Consider the following 23,853-nt stretch of genomic DNA (forward strand, 5'->3'; position numbering starts at 1 on the left):
TCTTCAGGCAGAAGAAATCTGTGGAGGCCAAGTCACGAGTGTCTTCAAGACAGAGTTGGGTATGTTTTTGATAAGGAGACCAGGGTTACAGAGAGAAAGCAGGAGAAAGGTTTCTCATTCCCAATCAGCCATGATTGAATGGCAGAGCAGATTCAAAGGGCTGAATGGCCTAATTCTGCTCCTATGTCTTATTATCTTGCAGTTTTGAAGTCTCTGAAGTGAGGATGGAATCCATTTTGTGTTCTGACTCGTGATGCAAGAGTCCTACCATGGAGCCAAGGTTCAAGAACCTGGAATTTGAGTCAAAACTGGTCAAGTGGCAGAGATTGTATGCATGGTGTAACCCAAATGTAATGAAATACACATACATCAAGAACAACTTGATGTAAACATAAACATAATTAAATATCCCAACACACTTAAAACAAAACATAAGCCACAGATTCCAAAAATCTGTCAAAGAGATGGGTATTAAAGAGTGTGTTAAAGGAGAAGAGCAAGGTGAAGAGGTGAGGGAGAAAATGCCAGTGCTTAGGGCCTAAGCAGTTGAAGGGGGGAGGGGGATGCAATGTTGGAGTGTGTAAAATTGATGATGCTGTCAAGGCTGGATCAGGGATAAGAATTTTAAAATCAAGATGTTTCTTGTTTCAGCCGTAGCCAATGTAAGTCATTAAGCACAGGGATGGTTGGTGAACGGGACTTGCTTCAAGTTAAGATAGAAGATAGATAGAGTGTGAAAACGAAAATCGCTTATTGTCACAAGTAGGCTTCAAATGAAGTTACTGTGAAAAGCCCCTAGTCGCCGCAGTCCAGCGCCTGTTCGGGGAGGTTGGTACGGCTGGTACAGGCTGGCCTGCCTTGGTCTGCTTTAAAAGCCAGCGATTTAGCCCACTGTGGGAGACCAGCCGGAGTGGATTGAAAAAGTCAAGTCTAGAGCAAAGGCATAAATGATGGTTTCAGCAGCAGATAAGCTGAGACATGGAAAAAGTTGGTCAAGGTTATGGAGGCGGAATTAGGCAGTCTTGTGATGGTTGAAATGTGAGATCATCTCCGCGTCAAATATGATACCAGATTGCAAACAGACTGGTTCAGTCTCAGACTGTTATCAGTGAGGGATGGAGTTGGTGTCTGGGGCAAAGAAGGTCAAAACTATGGCTTCGGTCTTCCTAATATTTAATTGGGGAGTATTTCAGTCAGAAAAATGTACACAATTAATAACAACATGGCAGCCTGACTACTGCCTCTTCTGCAACTATGTTTGTGGAAAAGGAGGTGCAGCTGTGTGCAGTATGTAGCACAGTGGTTAGCACTGTTGGTTCACAGCTCCAGGGTCCCAGGTTCGTTTCCCTGCTGGGTCACTGTCTGTGCGGAGTCTGCACGTTCTCCCCGTGTCTGCGTGGGTTTCCTCCCACAAGTCCCGAAAGACGTACTGAATTGGACATTCTGAATTCTCCGTCAGTGTACCCAAACAGGCACCGGAATGTGGTGACATGGGGATTTTCCCAGTAACTTCATTGCAGTGTTAATGTAAGCCTACTTGTGATAATACATTTAATATACATTTTTTATATTAAAAAGACCTTCAGTGCAACGGGCACCCACTGGTCGCAGAAATGCATGATCGGGGATCAAGGTTTTGATGTTTAGCCCGAATTGTAACTTGCCACTTGTTAGCTCCTGGGTGACAAACGACATTAAGATCAGAGGAGTTAACAGTAAGGCTGTTTAAAGTTCAGGAGTAGTGTGAATATCTGATTATTTAAGCAGAAAGACAGAAGCAGGATAGAGACTCTCCTGAGTTCCTCCCTCACGATCAAGTGATTGGGCGGGAGGTATTGATGAGGTGTGGGGCTGAAAGGAGGAGTTGAGAGAGGAAATTGATGTATAAAAGCCGGTGAGAGCTCTGAGGTTTACAGCGTGTCAGCCTCTCCTCTCCTCGTGGCTGCTGATTCACTGACCCACAGAGGGAGGGAGAACAGACACAATGGGTCACGGAACCCAGAATACGGACGAAGGGGCCATGGTAGCGGAGAAAGAGAGACTGCAGCCGGACAGGGAGGCGGAGGCTCCGTCTCAACAGCTCCCCTGGTCGCCCTCGACCCCCCGGCGAGGCAGAGGGACGTGGAGCCGCCAGCTCGAGTTCACGCTGGCCTGTGTGGGCAATGCGGTGGGGCTGGGAAACGTCTGGAGGTTCCCGTATCTGTGTTACAGGAGCGGGGGAGGTAAGCGACAGGAGCCGGGCTAACAGATTAGCCAATAAGAACCGGTATTGCTTTTCGATGCCTTAAAGGAAACTGCTCAATGCTTCACCTACTCTTGATGCCCTTCACAAGATGCAGAGCAGGCTGGAAGCTAGCGGGGTTTGAATATCATTTTAAAGAGGGAAGTAGCCTGATGCTGAATAAATGCAGGAGAGAATGTACATGGGGCCCAGTGCTATAGGACTAAAGGACATCCTTTTCAGGCTTGGAGCTTTGACCGTGATGATTTTGAGTTGGTGTATTAGAGGAAACATGGGAGTAGAAAGAAGATAGGAATGGGACTTGCTATGGGACAACATGTTTAATTATGATCATAAGACATGGGAACAGGAGTAAACCAATTCGGCCCACCAAGCCAGCTCCACCAATCAATAAGATCATGGCTGATCGAATTGAGCCTTCAACCAAATTATTAACATGAATCAGAAATAGTTGAGGTCCCAACAATGATCCTTGTGGCACTCCCAATAGTTACAGTTTGCCAACCTACAACTGACCATTTATTCCAACTCCTCCTGTATTGTTGGGAAATGGACAGGCCAGGAGTGGAGAAGTCTTAATCAAATTGGTCAACCTGAACCAGGTTCTAGAACAGTGTTTTTCAAACTTTTCTTTTACCCATTTCAGCCAGCCAGTCGACCGTTGCTGCCCAGCATTTTTGCTTCCCTTTTTAATGCGACAAGTGAGCCTGCTTGGTCCTCAAGATTTCACTTGCTTTGTCACAGTGCCAGGGTACAAAGTTTGGTCCCGGCTTGGGTCACTGTGCAGAGTCCACACGTTCTCCTTGTGTCTGAGTGGGTTTCCTTCGGGTGCTCCAGTTTCATCCCACACCAGTCCAAAAGACATGCTGTTAGGTGAATTGGATGTTCTGAATTCTCTCTCTGTGTAGCCAAACAGGCGCTGGAATGTGTCGACTAGGGGTTTTTCACAATAACCTCATTGCAGTGTTAATGTAAGCCTACCTGTGACAAGAAATATTATGTTACATGTCTGTATGGATTGTTCGTTAGAGGTCCTGGAGATCACACCAGCACTGCTTTGTCCTGTTGTGGACTCTCTTTCGCCACTCTCTCCAGCAGGTTTTGGATCACTTTTTATTACAATCCATTTATTTAATTGCTTATTTGCTGCTGGCAAAATGGAGGAATCATAATCGGGCCCAGCACATAATGTCAGTATTCGAACGTGCGACTTGCTCTCTGCTGCTTCAGCCAGGAAGACTGCATTGAATTAAAAAAAAACTTCCATGGGTCAGCGTGCTGATGTCAGGAGGAGGCGGTGTTTCTTGCTGGACTCTGGGTCTGCACACTGTTGAGCGGGCAAGAATGCGCAGCGTGCCCATACCACATTCTGAAAGCCAGTCGTGGCAGTCATTTTTTAAAAACGGTTGCTGCACCTGTTGCGCATTAATTCCCGTAATCAGGAATTCTGCGTTGGACGGCTCCGCGACCCTCCTGACATCCGGCTTTGAAAATGGCTGTACTAGAGTGGTAGATGTTTAACTTTGCCACAATAGACATTTGGCCCTATTAGATTGTCCTGGGCTCTGGTGTGAGAAACTAGGAGGTCTTTAGATCAGCCCACTGTTCAAGAGAGTCAATTAGGCAGATTATGTAATTCCTTATATTTCTTTTTTCTCCATTCTACAAATTAGTTGCACTGGTTTGCTCAGTTAAGAAGGTCTGTTTTAAATGAAACTTTTGACATCCCCCCTCACCACCAAGGACTTGGTGAGAATAAATGAGGAGAACCGGTTGCCACTGGCAGGAGAGTTTTAAAATCAGATACCATTTATAAGATAATTGACGAAAGAAACGGGGTTGGGGGAGGAGAGATGAAGTAATTATCTGAAATACACTGCCTGAAAGGGTGATGGCAGCAAATTAAATGGTAACTTTTCAAAAGGAAAATTGGACAAATGCTTTAAAAGGAAAAATTTGCAGAATTATCAGGTACAAAACGAGGAGATGGACTCATATATTTTTTTCTTTAAAAAAATAAATAAATTTAGAGTATCCAATTAAGGGGCAATTTAGCATGGCCAATCCACATAACCAGCACATCTTTGGGTTGTTGGGGTGACACCCACGCAGATACGGGGAGAATGTGCAAACTCCACACGGACAGTGACTCGGGGTCGGGATACGAAGAGGTGGACTAATTTGACTGCATTTTCAAAGAGTTGGCATGGGCCAAGTGACCTCCTCCTGTACCCTATGATTCAAAGATCTTGCTGAAATTCCCACTGACCATTGATATCCTCTGTTAATCTTTATGCACCTGTACTGCCAGTAACACTAAAAAAAAGTTTGATGCTGCTTGCATAGAAAAGAAAATTTACACTACCTGTCCATTGGTGGCCTGAGATTTCCTCTTCCCATCAGATTTGCATTACACGCCTCCGTTTCATGATGTTCTGGAAACTGTCTGATTAACAACCAGTTGCAAAATTATCTTCCTCACACTTTCCCACAACAAATTTTTTTGTTTCATTGTTTTGATTACCATCAAATGAAAATGTATTTTTTTTACTCAAGTCATTTTCTAGACTTTCCAGTCTTTTTTTAATAAAACATTTTTATTGAGGTATTTCTTTGGCATTGTAACATCAACAATGTACATAACAAGGAAAAGATAAACATAGTGCAAATACTGCTTCCGTCTCCCACACATCCTGCCATTGCTTACCCGCCTAATCTTGACAATGGTTCCACCTCCGGGCGAACCCTAATAGAGACCCACTCATGGCGAACTTCATTGTCTCCAGGCAGAGGAAGCCAGCCATGTCCGAAAGCCAGATCCCTGATTTCGGGGGCTTTGAGCCCCTCCGTGCTAGTAATATCCGCCTCCGGGGAAGGAAGGCCAGAACGTCTGCCTCTTTCTCCTGGATTCCCGGATCCTGTGACATCCCGAAAATAGCCACCTCTGGACTCATTGCCACCCTTGTGTTTAACACCATGGACATGGTATCGGCAAACCCCTGCCAAAAACCCTCTCAGTTTTGGACATGCCCAAAATATATGGACATGGTTCGCTGCCCACCCCACTTCACACACCTGTCCTCCATCCGAAAGAATCTGCTCATCTGGATCACTGTCATGTGAGCCCGGTGAATGACCTTAAATTGGATCAGGCTGAGCCTGGCACATGTTGCAGTTGCGTTGACCCGACCAACTCGTCCGTCCAGAGGCCCTCCTCTATCTCTTTCCCCCACCCCCCAGTTCCTCCTCTCACTTTGCTTAAGCTCCTCGGTCTGCGTCTCCTCCGAACCCATAAGCTCTTTATATATGTCCAAGATGCTCCCTCTCCTATCCATCCTTCAGAGACCACCCTATCCCGAATCCCCCTTAGCGGCAGGAGTGGGAAGGTTGGTACCTGCTTCCACAAAAAGTCCCGTACCTGTAAATATCGGAATTAATTTCCCCCCCTGCCAATGCAAACTTCTCCTCCAGCGCCCTCATACTCGTGAAGCTTCCTTTTAGGAACAAGTTCCCCATCCTCTCAAACCCCGCTCTCCGCCAAATTCAGAACCCCCTGTCCATCCTCCCCGGGGCAAACGGATGGTTATTGCAGATTGGGGACCACACCAACCCACCCCCTCTGCTTCCACATGACTCCTCCGCTGCCCCCAGACACTCGGGGCCGCCACCATCATGGACTGGTGGAGTACCATGCTGGTGGGATTGGCAGAGGCGCCGTTACCAACACCCCCCAGACTTGTGCCCTTACAAGAAGCCGCCTCCATGAGCACCCACGCCGGCTCATTCTTCTCCTCCTCACCATGGCTATGTTATTGCCCAGTAGTATTGCTGAAATTCGGCAGTGCCAGCTCTCCATTCCCTCCCCCCGACTCCACTCAAGCATTGCCCTTTCCACCCGTGGTGGCTTGGCCCTCCAGCCTACGATAATCTTATTGATCTGCTTAAAAATGGACCACAGAATGAAGATGGGGAGGCATTGGAAGATGAACCGGAATCTCAGAAGGACTGTCATTTTTACTGACTGCACTCTGCCCGCCAAAGACCACAGGTGCGCATCCCATCTCTGGAAATCCTCCTTCATCTGGTCCACCAACCAGACCAAGTTCAATTTATGTAGCCTGTCCCAACCCCTCGCCAGGTACCTGAAACTGTCTCCTACCGCAGTTGCCTCTCCTGACCCCTCGCCTGGACCTCAAACATCTCGCTCTCCCCATATTGAGCTTACACCCTGAAAACTGGCCGAATTCCCATAATTTCTTCCATCCCCTCCATTCGGTCTGAGATATACAGCAGTAGGTTATCCACATTCAGCGAGACTCTGTGACGCCTCACCCGCCCCCCCCCCCCCCCCCCCCCCTGCCCCCAGACCAACCCCTTGAAGCCCTCTGAGCAATTGCCAGCGGCTCTACAGCCAGTGCAAACGGCAGTGGGGAGAGGGGGCATCCATGTCTCGTCCCCCAGTGCAGCCTGAAATAGTCGAAAGTAGTCCTGTTTGTCCGTACACTAGCAACCGAAGCCCGGTACAGCAACTTAACCCAGTCAACCAAGCCCCTTCCAAACTCTAATCGCTCCAGCACCTTCCATAAGTAATCCCGCTCAAAGGTTTTTTCGGCGTCCATTGCAACCACCTCCTCAACTTCCCTACCTTCCGGGTGCATCATGATCACGTTTAGCAGCCTTCTTACTTTGGCCACCAGCTGCCTGCCCTAAATGAACCCAGTCTGATCCTCCACTATAACGTCCGGTACACAGTCCTCAATCCTAGAGGACAGACGTTTGGCATCTACGTTCATGAAGAAAGTCGGCCTGTAAGACCCACATAGCTCTGGGTCCTTGTCCCTTTCAGAATGAGCAAGATCATGGCCTGTGACATCGTCTGGGGCCGAACCCCTCTTTCTTTGGCCTCGTTAAAGACCTTCATCAGCACCGGCCCCAATATTCCAGAGCACCTTTTATAGAACTTGACTGGGTACCTGTCCGATCCCGGGGCCTTGCCTGACTGCATGGCCTTCAGACCCTCCACTATCTCCTCCAGCCCAATCAGGGGCCCCCAGCCCTTCTACCAGCTCCCCATCCACCTTTGGGAAAGTCAGCCATCCAAAAAGTGCCTCATCCCCTTCGACCCCGCAGGGGGTTCCGACCTATACAACCTGCTATAAAAGGTCTTGCTCACCCCTGCCGAGTCCCCAACTAAGTTCCCATCCATGTCAATAACTTTCCCTATTTCCCTAACTGCCTTCCTCTTTCTGAGCTAATGTGCAAGCATCCTGCTGGCCTCCCCGTGCTCATAAATCACCCCCTTCACATTTCTGAGCTCTTTCACTGGCCTCCCAGTGGTTAACAAACCAAATTCCGCCTGTAGCCTCTGGCGTTCCCTTAAAAGCCCGGCCTCTGGAGCCTCCGTATACCTCCTATCAACTCGTAGAATCTCTTTTACCAGTCGGTCCGTTTCTGTGAGCCCGGATTGAGATCAGCTCTCCTCTCACCACTGCCTTTAGTGCTTCCCAAACCACCGCTGCTGAGACCTCCATGTATCGTTTGCCTGCAGGTAGTTCAGCATGCGCTTCCTCAGCCTCTCTCAGACCGCTTTGTCCCGCAACAGCCCCACATCCAACCTCCATTGTGGGCGCTGCTTGCCATCTGCAGGTCCACCCAGTGCTGAGCATGGTCCGAGATCGTAATCGCCAACAACCCCGTGCCCACTGCTCATGCCAATAGGGCCCTACCCACAACAAAGAAACCTATCTGGGAGAAAAAAGAAAATTCCTTTGCCCTCGGCTGCCTAAATCTACAAGGATCCACCCCCGCCCACCCCCATCTGCTCCATGAACCCTTTCAGCTGCTCTGCCATTGCTGGCACCTTGCCCATTCTCGAACATGACTGGTCCAGGATCAATAACCGTGTTGAAATTCCCTCCCATAATCAGTCTGTGCGAATCCAGGTCCAGAATCTTCCCCAGCACCCGCTTTATAAAATCCCCATTGCCCCAATTTGGTGCGTATACGTTGACCAGCACTACCTTCATACACTGCAGCTTGCCACTAACCATGATATGTGACCTCCCACATCCGAGACTATCCTCCCCACCTCCAATGCCATCCGCTTGTTAATCAGAATCGCAGCCCCTCTTGTCTTTGAATCCAGCCCAGAGTGGAAAACCTGACTAATCCAACCTTTCCTCAACCTGACCTGATCCACTTCTTTAAGATGCGCCTCCTGCAGCATCACCATGTTCGCCTTCAGTCCCCTCAGGTGCACAAACACATGTGCCCTCTTTACTGGTCCATTTAGGCCCCGAACATTCCAGATGACCAGCTTAGTTGTGGGGCAAAGTGCACCCCCCCACCTACCAGTCAGCCATCCCCTTTCTTGGGCCCGCCTCTAAGCCATGTGCCGCACTTCCTACGGCCCGCCCTGCGTCGCTCCCTACCCCCAACCCGCTCAGTGACCTTCCATCGAAGTCCCTCCCACATCAGCAGAACCCCCCCCCCACCCCCAACAACGCTACTCTAAATCCCAACCCAGCTAATAAACCAGGCATGTACAACCCCCCCCCCCCCCCCCCCCCCCCCCCCCTCCCACTGTGCTTCCATGAGCTCGCTCACCCAGCTAGCTTGGCGACTCCCGCCTCTGGCGCCAAGAAATCTCCCACCCCTTGTTCCCTTCCCCATTCCTGTAAACAAATTCCTTCATCCAAAAACCCGCAACAAGAAAACACAAAAAACAAAAGCACCACCCACCAAAACTCAGACATGCCTGTTTCCATTGCACAAAAGTGCACATCAGTAAAAAAAAACACAAGATAAAACACTAAAGGAATATTGCCAACATCTACCCAGAAAAAGAACCAAAAACGAAATGGAGCATCAACTTCCACCCCCCCCCCCCCCCCCCCCCCACCCTTTCCTTCTCCCCTAAACAGAGCTCCAAAAATGACTGACACAAAACAATACAAGAAGGCAGAGCCAATTTAACAACAGAAAAAACAAACCTCACCAAAAAACACCCTCACCGAAAAGGAAAAAGGGCCCAATATAGGACAACATATTGTCACTAAGTCCGAAGGTCTCAAACTCCGACCAGTCTTTTTTCAAGTCCAGTGCCTCATCGGGCGAGCCAAAATAGTGATGTTGGTCCTGATGCGTAACCCAAAGACGTGCCGGATACAGCAGACCAAACATCACCTGCTTCTTAAAGAAAATTGCCGTGACTTGGTTGAAGCCTGCCCTCTTCCTTGCCACCGCCACGCTCGGGTCCTGGTATACCTGCAGGATGCTGTTATCCCACTTACAACTCCACGTGCAGAGAAAAATACATTCCTTGTCCAGGACCCTATGGAATCTCACCCTCATTGCCCTCGGAGGGTCCCCCGCCTGCAGCTTTCTGGCAAGCGCCTAGTACGCCCTGTCCACCTCCAGTGGTCGGGGGAATGACCCCTACCCCAGCAGCTTTTCAAACATACCCGCCACATATGCTCCAGCATCTGCTCCCTCCGGGAGCCCGACAATTCTAGGTTCTGCCGGCGGGACCGGTTCTTAAGGTCCTCCATGTTAACATGTACTAGATGCTGTGGTATGAAGAAGCAAGAGTTCAGCTCCCTTTTCACCAACACACCTTTAATGGTTCAAACTCACTCTGCACAGAACTCTACAAATCATCACAAGCTCCAGAGTCCACCTGAAGCCCCTTTTACATATCAGTGTCAATCATTGAACACTTAACATAAATGAGACAACTAATTGCAATGTCTCTTAACCCATTACTTAACAGTCTCCCCTTCCTTGGAGGAAAAAAAAACAATTAGGTAAAAACAAAATTTCAAGAAACTAAAACACACACCTGATTCCCCTCCTTTTTATTTTAGAAGAAAAAAAACATTCACAGATATCATGATATCGAAAAGTTTCTGTGAACTAGCCCCTCTTTTCGTGAAACAGTCTGACAGTTGATAGCTACTGTCAACCCATTTAATTTTTGTTATTTCCCCTCTGTCCAACATCTGCTTTAAACTTGCGATGTCTATCCGTAACCTCTTTTCATTGACACTTTTTGTAGAGTGCACATTTTCCCACAGAGATTTATTGTCAATGTGACAGTCAATAGGTATATTACCTAATTCCTCTAATCCCAAAATTTCTGTCAATATCTGACTTTTATATAAGCTTAATGTCTCAGCAGCCAAAGTGCTTTTGACCACTCTCCTTATTTTCTTTGTTTCCCACACAAGAGGGCAACATTTACCATTGTTCCCCAAAAGAAAAATTATAAAACCTCCTGCGCTTGAAACTCCATCACATAAATTTGCATAGGACGCATCACTATAAACTATGAGTTTCAAAAGCCTAGGATCACCTAAAACAGGGAACTTCAAAACACACCCCTGCATTTTTAGTTTGGCCAACACTTTATTTGCTCTTATTATGTCTTCCACTTTGGGATCATTCACCTTTGTACTCAACTCTAAAACATCAAAACTCACGTCCGGTCTAGTCTGTCTTCCTAACCAGTTCAGTTGCCCAATTAAACTTCGCAGTTGCTCTTTTTCTATCTTCGAAACCATTGCGTCTTTTTGTGAAACCCGGCCACGACTAATTGCTATTGGACTGATGCTTTCCAAGTAAGATTGCTGATGTAACGTTGCCCCTAACTGAGTCTGTCCGATTTCCAAACCAATATATTTAAATGCACCGGAAGCCTGACTTCCAACCCTGAATTCTTTCCTCAAACCAGAGATTACAATAGCTTCAAAATCACTAGTCCCACCCCACAAAAAATCATCGACATGCATCATGAAGATGCCAGCAAGATTTCCTTTATAGTGCCAGTAAAACATTGCAGGATCTGCTTTCAACTGGCAACAGCCTAACTTTAACAAGACTGACCTTGCCGAAAAGTACTACACTCTAGATGCATCATTTAATCCATATACACATTTGTTCAACTTCCACAGTACCCCTTCTGTGTTAGCTGCTTCTTTAGGAGGACGGAGAAAAATGTCTCTCTGGAGCTGATGCCCCTGCAAAAAGGCAGCTTTTATATCTATAGATTTGCAGTCCCATGCCTTTGTGGCTAATAGAGCCAAGAAGATCTTTAAAATAACCTTTCCTGCTGTAGGTGAATCTATCCTTAAGTCCTGATCGTCTAAGTTTTCTTCAAATCCCCTTGCCACAAGCCTGGCCTTTGCCTTATAAGTTCCATCTGGAAGAACCTTTTCTGTACAAATCCATCTGTGGGATAGAGCTTTTTGTCCCCTATCCGGTACTTCCGTGTATACCCCAAATTCACTCCAACTATGCAATTCTTGCTGTTTAGCATCTTTGATAACTTTTTCATCTAATTTATTTGAAGCCACCAAAATCTCACGTGCATGTGGGCTTCTACTTCTATTAGTATTCGTAGTCTTACTCCTGTTCTGAGATCTTGATAAACTACGTCCCCTTTCCTGTCTGGTATCTTGTTCTGTACTGCTACTGCTTGATCTTTCTCTTCTGTAGCGGGATGTCCTTTCAATAGTTCTCTACCTTTTCCTGCGAACCTGTTCACTATCCGATGTACTATCTGAACTAGCACTGCGTTTCTGTGCCCTCCATTTTTGAACTTCGTTTTCCCAATCCATTGTCTTAACTTCCTCCCCTGAATGCTGTACATTCAACCAATGTTTATACTTTCCAGTGGCCTTCCCTGCTCTACTAATAACAGTTGCATCCTTCCATTGACTAGACCATTCAAGGAAGTATGTCACTTTTGCACCAACCTTTGGCAGTTGCCCTTTCGGAAAAATGGCCTGATCTAATTTATCAGAAATGTCGTGTTCCTCTACAGACACCCTGTCTATATCAGTTAACTGGTCCTCATAGTTCTGTAACACATGCGTACCAGATGACTCTGGTTCCTCGTCTTGTCTGTCTGCTCTGTCTAAATTTGTAATCGGTACCCATTATCCTTGATGAATGTACCCTAACAGTTTGATTACCATGTTGCAAAATAAATGTTTTGCCATCTATGCCTATGATCTTCCCTAAGCCTTTCCATTCATTAGAATTGTCTCTCTTATAGTATACCATTTCTCCTTGTTGAAAAACGGCATCTGATGGCCGTACATTATGTCTTAAAGCTCTGCGAATTCTTTCAGAGACTTCTGCTTCCAAAAAATCTTTTCTACTGCTATGTAACACGTTTAAATGTTCAGCAAAACCTCAGCTAATTGTAGTCCCTTCCCAAGCTGGAGGCTGGTCATCCAAAATGGAGGGAATTTTAGGATTTCTATCAAACACTAATTGATAAGGACTATAGCCCCCAACCATCTGCAATGAATTCTTTGCATGTACCGCGCATGCTGAATCTGAATTTAGTTTGCAGTTTGGTCGATCTCCCAAAATTTTCCGAAGCATGTCATCGATAACAGCATGATTTCTTCGCAGACACCATTACTAAACGGGCTTTCGGCAGCCGTGTTCATAACTCTGATATTCATGTTTTCACACATATCCCTAAACTCATCATTAGCAAATTCTCCCCCATTGTCCGTAAAGAATTTTGCTGGTGGACCCATTCCTGTCCCGATCCATTTTTCTACAATTTTGTCCAAAATTACACTCTTTTCTTTACTTCGTACAGTCGTTGAGTGACTAAATCTGGTAGCTAAATCTACAAAATGCAAAATAAATATATTATTTGCTTTATCCCAGATCTTAAGGTCCATGGCCACAATGTCATTAAAATCCCTGGCCAAAGGTAGGGTTACTATCGGTTGTGCTGGTGTCCTTCTGTACTTCATAATTTCTTTGTCTCGGTCTTTTATAGTCTTGAGGCCTGTTCGTAGCCATACAATTTTGCCATCCTGCATCTTCCATATTCTGCCTTCTAGCAGGCTGACCTATTTGGGTCATCAGAGCCATTGGAATTGAATGTTTCCCCCAAATTTTTTTTTAAACTGCTGTCATCTGTTTGAAAGGTATCGTTATCCGTAAACTGAACTCCTGTCAAAACCAGGAGCCTATCCATGTTGCTCACTCTAGCACAGTCAAGTAATTTAAAGGCCAACACCGACAGTGGAAATTCCAGCCTGTGTTTCTGCAGCTTTTTATATAGTCTGCCAAATTCCATTATATAGTCTTCCATAGATAAATCCTCCATTTTCCAGAACTTATCAAAATCCGACCATGCTTCATACGCACTTAACAAGTCATCTTTCTTATAATTCTTGTCAATATAAAGTAATAAAGTCGCCAGACCTTCTTCTGAGTCTAACTCTTCCAATTCCAGCTCAGAAAGCACTTTGTTTTGGATTTTACTGCCATATGGTAAAGAAAGAGCCAATGCCATACCTTGTTTTCTCTTTCCTAAAGCAGTCACCTTAGTTCACGTAACTACTGCACTTCTCCATTGGTCATATGATTCCCTTTCAGAAAATAGGGGAGGATAATCATAACCAGCCATCTTTGTCCTGGGTTCAGCCATGTTTCCCTTTTTGTTTTTTTCACTCCTTGGTTTGATCAGGAAAAATTGTATCTTTCAAGCCTTCACATTTACACAGCACCCATCCTCTGCTACCATTGTTAACATGTACTAGATGTTTGTGGTACGAAGAGGCAAGAGTTCAGCTCCTTTTTCACCAACACACCTTTTAATGGTTCAAACTCACTCTGCACAAAACTCTACAAATCATCACGAGCTCCAGAGTCCACCTGAAGCCCCTTTTGCATATCAGTGTCAATCATTGAACACTTAACATAAATGAGACAACTAATTGCAATGTCTCTTAACCCATTACTTAACACTCCACCATCTCCAAGAGCCTTTTCTGCCATTCCCGAAACTCCACTGCTGCTTGGTGCTCCTCCTGTTTCAGCAGCGCCTTCTCCACCGTCTGAATTGCCCGGTCCTGGGCTTCCAGTCTGCTCTCCAGATGATCAATCGATTCTTTGATTGGGTCCAATCATTCCTGCTTCTCCCTGACGAAGCCATCCTGAATGGCCTGCATCACTGGGTCCGTTGATCGCTACGCTGCCACCCCAGGGGTCCGTCCCTTGGCCATACTGTCTCCCGTTACAGCTTCAGCACAGCTTGCTACTGACTTATTTCTGCCCTTTCGTGCACTTCTGATCCTTTTCTCCATAAACCAATGCGAGGAAACAGTGCCCAATTGCCTCAGCCGACAAATTTTCCGTTTAAAACCGGGGAAAAAAAGTCTGGGGGAAAGGTCCCGCCCAGAGTGGGAGCCACCAAATGTGTGACTTACTCCTCCATAGTCGTCACCGGAAGTGCTTTAGCCACATGTTCAACTGTATCATCTTCTTGTTCCGAGTCTCAATGGCATGGGGAGTAATCCTGCAATTACTACCCTGGAGGGCTTGCATTTTATAACTCCTTGAATTGTCTTTGCCGGATCTCTTCCCTCTTCCTGCCTACGTTTAAAAATATTTCTTGCAGTTTTTGTCCTTGCCTTTTCCAATCTATTTTCCCCCTTGAGATCCCTCACACTGGAAGGCGTCTATTTCTATCAATGCCGCCTAATGGTACTGTTATCAAATTGTCCCATATAAAATGTGAGCAGCAATCATTTTTCACTTTCAGTATTTCACCAGGCAGTGTACTATATTCCCTCAACAGCCTCTATTCTTAGAATCCCTACAGTGCAGAAGGAGGCCCTTCGGGCCAGTGATTTTGCACTGACCCTCTTGGCCCAATACCCCACCCTTTTACTTGGCCAATCCACTTAACCTGCACGTCTTTGGACTGTAAAACTGAATTCTACATCCGCTGCACTGCAGCTGGAGTCTTACTAAAGTTTTACATGGATTCATCATTATGTCTTGACCCTGATTCTAAACCTTACCATAAAACCCCATATTCCTGCAGTTTTTATGGAACTGTTACTGCCTATTTTAAATGCCTTTTGAACCGGAAAGTCCTTTATCTTCCACCCTGCCTCGCTCATTGGAATAATTATTAGTTTTTATTTAGCTAACACACACTATAAGCCACCTTCACAGCTCTATCCACTTGAGGGGCAACCTTCAGAGATCTGTGGATGTGAACCCCAAGATCTCTCTGTTCCTCCACATTCCTCAGAATCCTGCAGTTGACCCTGTAATCCGCATTCAAAATTTTTTCTACCAAATGAATCACCTCGCACTTATCAGGGTTAAACTCCATCTGCCATTTTCCAGCCCAGCTCTGCATCCTATCAATGTCTCTTTGCAGCCTGCAACAGCCCTCCACCTCATCCACTACTCACCAATCTTTGGTATCATCAACAAATTTACTGACCCACCCTTCAGCCCCCTCCTCCAAGTCATTGATAAAAATCACCAAATAGCAGAGGACTCAGCACTGATCCCTGTGGTACACTGCTGGTAACTGGTCTCCAGTCTGAAAATTTTCCATCCACCACCATTCTATCTGATAGCTAGTTACATATCCAATTGGCCAAATTTCCCTCTATCCCACACCTCCTTACTTTCCTCATGAGCCGACCATGGGGAACATTATCAAATGCCTAAATTAAAAACATGTATACGACATCAACTGCTCTACCTTCATCTACACACTTAGTTACCTCCTCCAAAGAATTCAATCAAATTTGTGAGGCAAGATTTACCTTTCACAAATCCGTGTTGACTAAACCCAGATTAAGCTGCATCTTTCCAAATGGCCATTAAATCCTATCCTTCAGGATCTTTTCCATTAACTTACTGACCCTCCGAAGTAAAACTAACTGGCCTATAATTACCAGGGTCATTCCTATTCCCTTTCTTGAACAGAGGAACAACATTTGCTACTCTCCAGTCCTCTGGCACTAATCCTGTGGACAGTGAGGACCCCAAAGATCAAAGCCAAAGGCTCTGCAATCTCATTCCTTGCCTCGCAAAGAATCCCATCTGGCCCAGGGGACTTGTCGACCCTCAGGTTTTTCAAAATTGCTAATACATCCTCCCTCAGAACAACTACCTCTTCCAGCCTACCCGCCTGTATCACACTCTCATCCTCAAAAAACATAGCCCCTCTCCTTGGTGAACACTGAAGAAAAGTATTCATTCAATGCCTCTCCTATCTCTTCTGCCTCCATGCACAAGTTCCCACTACTGTCCTTGACCGGCCCTAACCTCATCTTGGTCATTCTTTTATTTCTCTCGTAAGAGTAAAAAGACTTGGGGGTTTTCCTTGATCTGACCTGCCAAGGACCTCTCATGCCCCCTCCTAGCTCTCCTAAACACGTTTTTAAGCTACCTTGTAACCCTCAAGCAACCCAACTGAACCTTGTTTTCTCATCCTTACATATGCTTCCTTTTGAAATGAAAATCGCTTATTGTCACGAGTAGGCTTCAATGAAGTTACTGTGAAAAGCCCCTAGTCGCCACATTCCGGTGCCTGTCCGGGAGGCTGGTACGGGAATCGAACCGTGCTGCTGGCCTGCTTGGTCTGCTTTAAAAGCCAGCGATTTAGCCCAGTGAGCTAAACCAGCCCCTAAGCCTGACAAGGCCATGACTATCAAGGACATGCAGTATTTGTTCCTTGAACAAGCTCCACTCTTTGTTTGTGAATTTCCCTGACAGTTTCTGTTCCCATCTTATGCTCCCCTAATTCTTGCCTAATCGCATCATAATTACCCCTCCCCCAATTATAAACCTTGCCCTGCCGTATGGCCCTATCCTTCTCCATTGCAATAGTGAAAGACACCAAATTGTGGTCACTATCTTCAAAGTGCTCTTCCCCCAAACAAATCGAACACTTCCCGTTTCATTACCCAGTACCAAATCCAATGTGGCCCCACCTCTTGTCAGCCTGTCCACACATTTGCAGGAAACCCTCCTGCACACACTGTACAAAAACTGCCCCATCCAAACTGTTCGACCTACAGAGGTTCCAATCAATATTTGGAAAGTTAAAGTCACCCATGACAACGACCCTGAGACCTCCACACCTATCCATAATCTGTTTTGCAATTTCTTCCTCCACATCTCTATTACTATTTTGGGAGTCTATAGAAAACTCCTAACAACATGACCGCTCCTTTCCTATTTCTAACTTCAGCTCATATTACCTCAGCAGGCAGATCCCCCTCGAACTGCCTTTGTGCAGCCCTTTAACTGTCCTTGATTAACAATGCTACTCCTCCACCTCTTTTACACCTTCCCTACTCTTACTGAAACATCTATACCCTGGAACCTCCAACAACTATTCCTGCCCCTGTTCTAACCATACCCGCAACATCATAGTCCCAAGTACCAATCCACGCTCCAAGTTCACCTACCTCCTTATCTTCTCTTTGATAACACTGACATTCCTCATTTGAGTGCAGAATTAACTCCCTAAAGGAGGGAGAGTTGTCCGACTGGTTTAAAAACTTTTATGATAACCTAAAATATGCTGATCCAATGACTTGAACCATGGAATCCATGGTTACAATGACCTTCCTTCCATCATAACGTCTAAAGTGGGGATCTTTGCTGATAATTGCACAAGTGTTCAATATCATTTGCAACTCCTCATACTGAAGCACCCTGTGACCTATCCCTGCCATAAAGACACTCTGACTTGAATTCCATAGCCTTCTGTGGTAGTGAGTTCCCCAGATTCACTATCCTTTTTGAAGAACCATCCCTTCAGTCTGAGGTTGTGTCCTCGGGTTCTAATTTCTAGTGGAAACATCCCCTCCACGTTCACTTGACGCCTCTCAGTATTTTGTAAAGTTTTAATAACACCACCCCCGCCCCCCGAACCAATCCTTCTAAACTCCACGAGTAGAGCCACAGTCCACATCTATTCCTCATAGAAGTCCATCATTCGGGAATCGTTCTTCTGAACCTCCTCTCGATCCTCTCCAAGGCCAGCATATCCCCATATCCGTCCTTTGATATCGGGTCCCAAAACCCCTCAGAACATTCCAAATGGGTTCTGATCAGAGCCATATTTGGCCTCAACAGTACATCCTGCCCTCTTCTAGCCCTCGACATGAAGGCTCGCACTGCTGCCTCATGGCACCGAGGACCTGGGTTCTATCCCAGCCCCGAGGCACTGTGTGGAGTTTGCACATTCTCCCCGTGTCTGCGTGGGTCTCTTTCTTCCCCCCCCCCCCCCCCCCCCCCCCACAGCACAAAAATGTGCAGGGTAGGTGGATTGACTACACTAAATTGCCCTTAATTTGGAAAAAAAAGAATTGGGTTTTCTATTTTATTTTTAAATTAATGCTAACATTGCATTTGCAGCAAGACCTGAACAACAGTCTGGTTTTGATTAATAAGCTGCAAGTAACATCCGAGCCAGGCAATGAACATCTCCAACAAGATAGAATTTAACCATCTCCATCTCACCTTTTTAATATTCAACTGCACCACTCCCCAATCCTGCAATACATTTAGCAAATCACTGTGACCAGAAACTTGGGCTAGCCACATGAGTAGGCTGGGAATTCCACAGTCTTGCCAGCATTGCAAACATCCCATGAAAGAATTTTTAAAAAGGAACTGACTTTAATACAGTGTGCTGAAGATTTTTATCTGGAGGCAACTGCCCTGAAACGTGGTTGTACACATGTTGCATAAAGGGAGTGTCTGTTTTACAGGAATGCTTAAAAATAAATTTGTCAAATCAAACTTTGCACTGGAAACATGTGCTACAATTACAAATCACAGAATGTTATAACACGGGAGGAAGTCATTTGGCCCTGTGCTAGATCTTCAAAGAGTCCCCCACACCTGCTCTTTTATCACATCTTAGCAAATTGTTTCCCTTCTTTATATCCTGTGCCCATTTGAAATAATATTTTTATGTTCATAATTCTGCCAGTGAGAAGGGTGGATGGTATGTGGAGAGGAATTGTGCCTTTAACCTCTGCACCTCCTCAGTCTCTAGTCAAACAGAACTGAATTCTTGTATAATGGTAATGCAATTTTGGGCTAGAGAAAGGAAGGCTTCGCAAATGGTGTATAACATCATTTTACACTTTTTGTTAAAAAGTGGTTTTATAATGGCTTGGAACCATCAGCACTCATTGCTAAGAGCCATCAATCGGACACGGGCAACTTTAATGGCCACGTTTACATTGAAATGCAGAAATTAGTAAAACGCAGTCTTAAATTTCCCTGCTCCTCCAGAAGAAGCAACTTTGTATTTTCAATACATGGAACAGCACGTACTTATGTGTTGTGTAACTATTTACCATGCTTGAAAAAGTTGGGACCTGTTCACTCCAATGTAAGGACCTATTTAACAAGGTGATAATTCTTAATTGCTGCCAGTAACCCCTTTGGGACTGAAGCGTGGGTTTTCATTCTTTTAGATTTTTAATTATTAGGACTGAAAAGAAATAAGAATTTAAAATGTAAACTTTTACATCTCCCAATTGCATCTTTCCCACTAATTTTACTTTCCATACATGAGTTGACATTTATTAAATACCCAAACTGATATTACCCATTTGTACACTTCCTCATTACAAATTTCCATTTGACAAAACCGATTTAAGGATATATTTGACCTGCATGTATCATCTGCCATTTACTATTTTGACTACTTCTTACCCTGATATTATGTTCCGCCAATCACAATTTGAACAGGTCATAATGTATAGGCAGTGTTCCCATGCCATTTTGTTGGTGTAATAAGGATAAACTGCATGAAGAGGACACTAGTGTTTTTTTAAAAACTGGTACTCAGCAGCAAGAAACTCAGTGTAAGGAAGTTTGCTTACTCTCTCATTAATTCTGTCTCTTTCTTGCACCCTTCAATGTTAACAAGCATATACTCATGCCAAAACTGACCGTACAGGTGTTTACTTTTTACACCAATTATGCTGCATTTATTAGGTCATACTGACGTACCTGCCATATCATATTGACACAATCTGTTCATTATTTTTTTGTTCAAGCCCATTAATCTAAGCACAGTCTGAGCTAATCTTGTTTTGTATGACGCTGCAGCATTACTGCAGTGCAAATTCACCCTTCAAACTTTTTTTAACTCAAACTTTTTTACTCCAGTTTGAAATGTTTCCAAGGATTTCCATCTGACTGCTTTTGTGTCTGGAGCTGAAACAAACCACTGACCCACAGTGATTTGTGTCAGCAATTTAAAGTTAGTAATGATCTAAAATGGACCAGTCAGCTCTGAAATCATGGAACCACTTTCGACAGCCATCCATGTTACCTGTTGTGCAAAGTTCCACTTCACTTCACCCAGTAACAAAGAAAGGTGCACCACTCACTGCCTGTAGAGCTCTATATTTCACTAACCAATCTTGTAGAATGTGGCTGAGTTATTCTGCTCTATATAATTGGAGGCTGATCAATATTTTTTCATATGCAGCAAATTATTACCTCCGACTACAATAGTTGCTGACTCATGCTATTTGCGTTCTGACTTTGAATCTTGGTTACAGATTATATGAAGCAATCATTCAACGTGAATGAGTTGTTACAGGCTTGGAAGTCTTTATTGTGTAGTTAATTTTGTTCCATATCTTTAAAGTAAATCCAAATATCTTGTTTTAGCCAATAGAACTACGGCTTGAGCACTGTTTTAATACTATGTATGCCGGACTCCAGTAGCAGCCATGAGATGTGAGCGGTCACATGAAAGGTGGCTCTCTCAGAAACATTGGTTCAGGCCTTTTTTAACTCTGCCAAACGGGCCCCAAAAGTGCAAAACGTTTCCCAGCTTAACCCCCATCTACTACTCAACCGACCAGGATGCCGATGAGCCAGCAATCAGGCTGTTAAAAAACAATTTCTCCTGAAGATATGATTTGAGGATCGTGGTGATGCCTAAAGGTATCAGGGGTGGAGGCTGGCACGTACGTGCCAATGCTAGAGCAGCTGATGGGGGAGGGGACCTTTGACCGGCATCTGGAGGTCGACCGAGTGCACAGGATACTGATGAGGCCCCAAGTGGGTGAGCCACCAAGGGTGATGGTGGTATGGTTGCATCGTATTTCTGGATAAGGAGAAGATCCTTCGGTGAGTGAGGCAGATAAGGAAATGCACCTGGGAAGGGAATGGGAAAGGAACAAGCTGTGGGTGTGTCAGAACTTTGGTACAGAACTGCCGACTAGGAGGGCCGGGTTTAACCGGGTCAAGGCAGCCCTCTTTTTAAAAAAGGGGGTGAAGTTTGGAGTGCCATACCCCACCTGCCTCTGGGTGATTTTCCAGAAGCATGTGCACTTTTTTTTTTTGCCACGCTAGAAGAGGCAATGGAGTTCACGAGTTACAATGGTCTGGGAGGAGAATGAGGTTATTGAACTGTCTGTTTTGTTTTGATGGTGTTTCTGGAGGACAGGCCTTTCATGGTGGAATATGGAAGGGGAGCGCACCTTTTGCTGCTTCTGGGGGGAGTGTGGCAGGGAAGAGAAATTTGTGTGGTGGGGGGATAGGCAGGTTGGAGGCATTGGGCCGGGTGCTGCATGGCACAGGCAGGGGGACGGCCCCAAAAAGGGATGTGGTTGATTGGCAGGGGAGGGAACCAGTTGGTCTCGTGGAGCAATAGGGGATTGAATGGGCCAGTCAAACGGTCATGTGTGTTCACGAGGAGTCTGAAAGCAGATGTAGCTTTTTTGCAGGCGACTCCCTTGAGGATATGGGACCAGACAAGGTTGAGGAAAGGATGGGTGAGGCAAGTGTTCCATTCGGGACTGGATATGAAGAGGGGGATGGCAGTGCTGGTGAATAAGCAGGTGGCATTCGAAGTAGGGAACATCGTGGCAGATTTGAGAGGGGAGAGACATAAGAGCCAAATTCGCGGTTGGTAAAGGTGTTGGCAATGGCGAAGGAGATGAAGGATTTATGGAGCACATGTGGAGGATGGACCCATGGAGGTTTGGGAGGCTGAAGGTCTAAGAATTTTCATACTTCTCCCACATGCACTGGGTCTACTCGCGGATTGACTTTTTCGTGTTGGATAGGACGTTGCTGGCGGGGGTGGTGGATTCGGGAAGAGTCGGCAATCGTGGTCTTGAACCCACGCCACATTGGGTGTATTTGCGAGTGGACTGGGGGCCAGGTTATCTCAATTTGGGCGCATGGGGAGAAGGCGGAACGGGTAAAGATGGCAAGGCTGGTGGATAAGATCCTGTGGATGGAAGGTATTCGGAAACCCCAGAGGATAGCAAATGTTGTCCCCTTGTTCAAGAAGGGGAGTAGAGACAACCCTGGTAATTATAGACCTGTGAGCCTTACTTCGGTTGTGGGTAAAATGTTGGAAAAGGTTATAAGAGATAGGGTTTATAATCATCTTGAAAAGAACAAGTTGATTAGCGATACTCAACACGGTTTTGTGAAGGGTAGGTCATGTCTCACAAACCTTATTGAGTTTTTTGAGAAGGTGACCAAACAGGTGGACGAGGGTAAAGCTGTTGATGTGGTGTATATGGATTTCAGTAAGGCGTTTGATAAGGTTCCCCACGGTAGGCTATTGCAGAAAATAAGGAAGTATGGAATTGAAGGTGATTTAGCGGTTTGGATCAGTAATTGGCTAGCTGAAAGAAGACAGAGGGTGGTGGTTGATGGCAAATGTTCATCCTGGAGTTCAGTTACTAGTGGTGTACCGCAAGGATCTGTTTGGGGCCACTGCTGTTTGTCATTTTTATAAATGACCTGGAAGAGGGTGTAGAAGGATGGGTTAGTAAATTTGCAGATGACACGAAGGTCGGTGGAGTTGTGGATAGTGCTGAAGGATGTTATAGGATACAGAGGGACATAGATAAGCTCCAGAGCTGGGCTGAGAGGTGGCAGATGGAGTTTAATGCGGAAAAGTGTGAGGTGGTTCACTTTGGAAGTAGTAACAGGAATGCAGAGTACTGGGCTAATGGCAAGATTCTTGGTAGTGTAGATGAACAGAGAGATCTCGGCATCCAGGTACATAAATCCTTGAAAGTTGCCACCAGGTTAATAGGGCTGTTAAGAAGGCATATGGTGTGCTAGCCTTTATAAGCAGGGGGATTGAGTTTCGGAACCACAGGGTCAATGCTGCAGCTGTACATAAGTCTGGTGCGGCCACACCTGGAGTACTGCGTGCAGTTCTGGTCACCACATTATAGGAAGGATGTGGAAGCTTTGGAAAGGGTTCAGAGGAGATTTACTAGGATGTTGCCTGGTATGGAGGGAAGGTCTTACGAGGAAAGGCTCAGGGAATTGAGGTTGTTTTCGTTAGAGAGGAGAAGGCTGAGAGGTGACTTAATAGAGACATATAAGATAGTCAGAGGGTTAGATAGGGTGGACAGTGAGAGTCTTTTTCCTCGGATGGTGATGACCAACACGAGGGGACATAGCTTTAAATTGAGGGGTGAGAGATATAGGACAGATGTCAGAGGCAGTTTCTTTACTCAGAGAGTAGTAGGAGTGTGGAACGCCCTGCCTGCAACAGTAGTAGACTCGCCAACTTTAAGGGCATTTAAGTGGTCACTGGATAGACATATGGATGAAAATGGAATAGTGTAGGTCAGATAGGCTTCAGATGGTTTCACAGGTCGGCGCAACATCGAGGGCCGAAGGGCCCGTACTGCGCTGTAGTGTTCTATGTTCTATGTTCTAGGCCGGGCTGTCTAGGAGAGGCAGAGGCTCCAGATGGAGTTTCCCAGGGATTGGGGGATGAAGGTGATGGGAGTGTATGGGGG

General features: G+C 45.7%; 1 protein-coding gene across 2 annotated transcripts in view; it reads left to right on the top strand.

Moving 5' to 3' along the window:
- Window positions 1–23,853, top strand: part of LOC119978852 (sodium- and chloride-dependent GABA transporter 1-like) — a 224,618-nt gene that overhangs the window by 61,371 nt on the left and 139,394 nt on the right. The window contains exon 1 of one of the 2 annotated variants that reach the window (XM_038820786.1): window positions 1,878–2,222. The exons of the other annotated variant lie outside the window; for it this stretch is intronic. Coding sequence (XP_038676714.1) covers window positions 1,985–2,222 — 238 coding nt within the window. The 5' untranslated portion in view covers window positions 1,878–1,984. Of the gene's footprint in view, window positions 1–1,877; window positions 2,223–23,853 lie in introns of those variants that run through there. 2 annotated transcript variants of the gene reach the window in all.

The sequence above is a fragment of the Scyliorhinus canicula genome, chromosome 1, assembly GCF_902713615.1.
Source record: "Scyliorhinus canicula chromosome 1, sScyCan1.1, whole genome shotgun sequence".
NCBI lineage: Eukaryota > Metazoa > Chordata > Chondrichthyes > Carcharhiniformes > Scyliorhinidae > Scyliorhinus > Scyliorhinus canicula.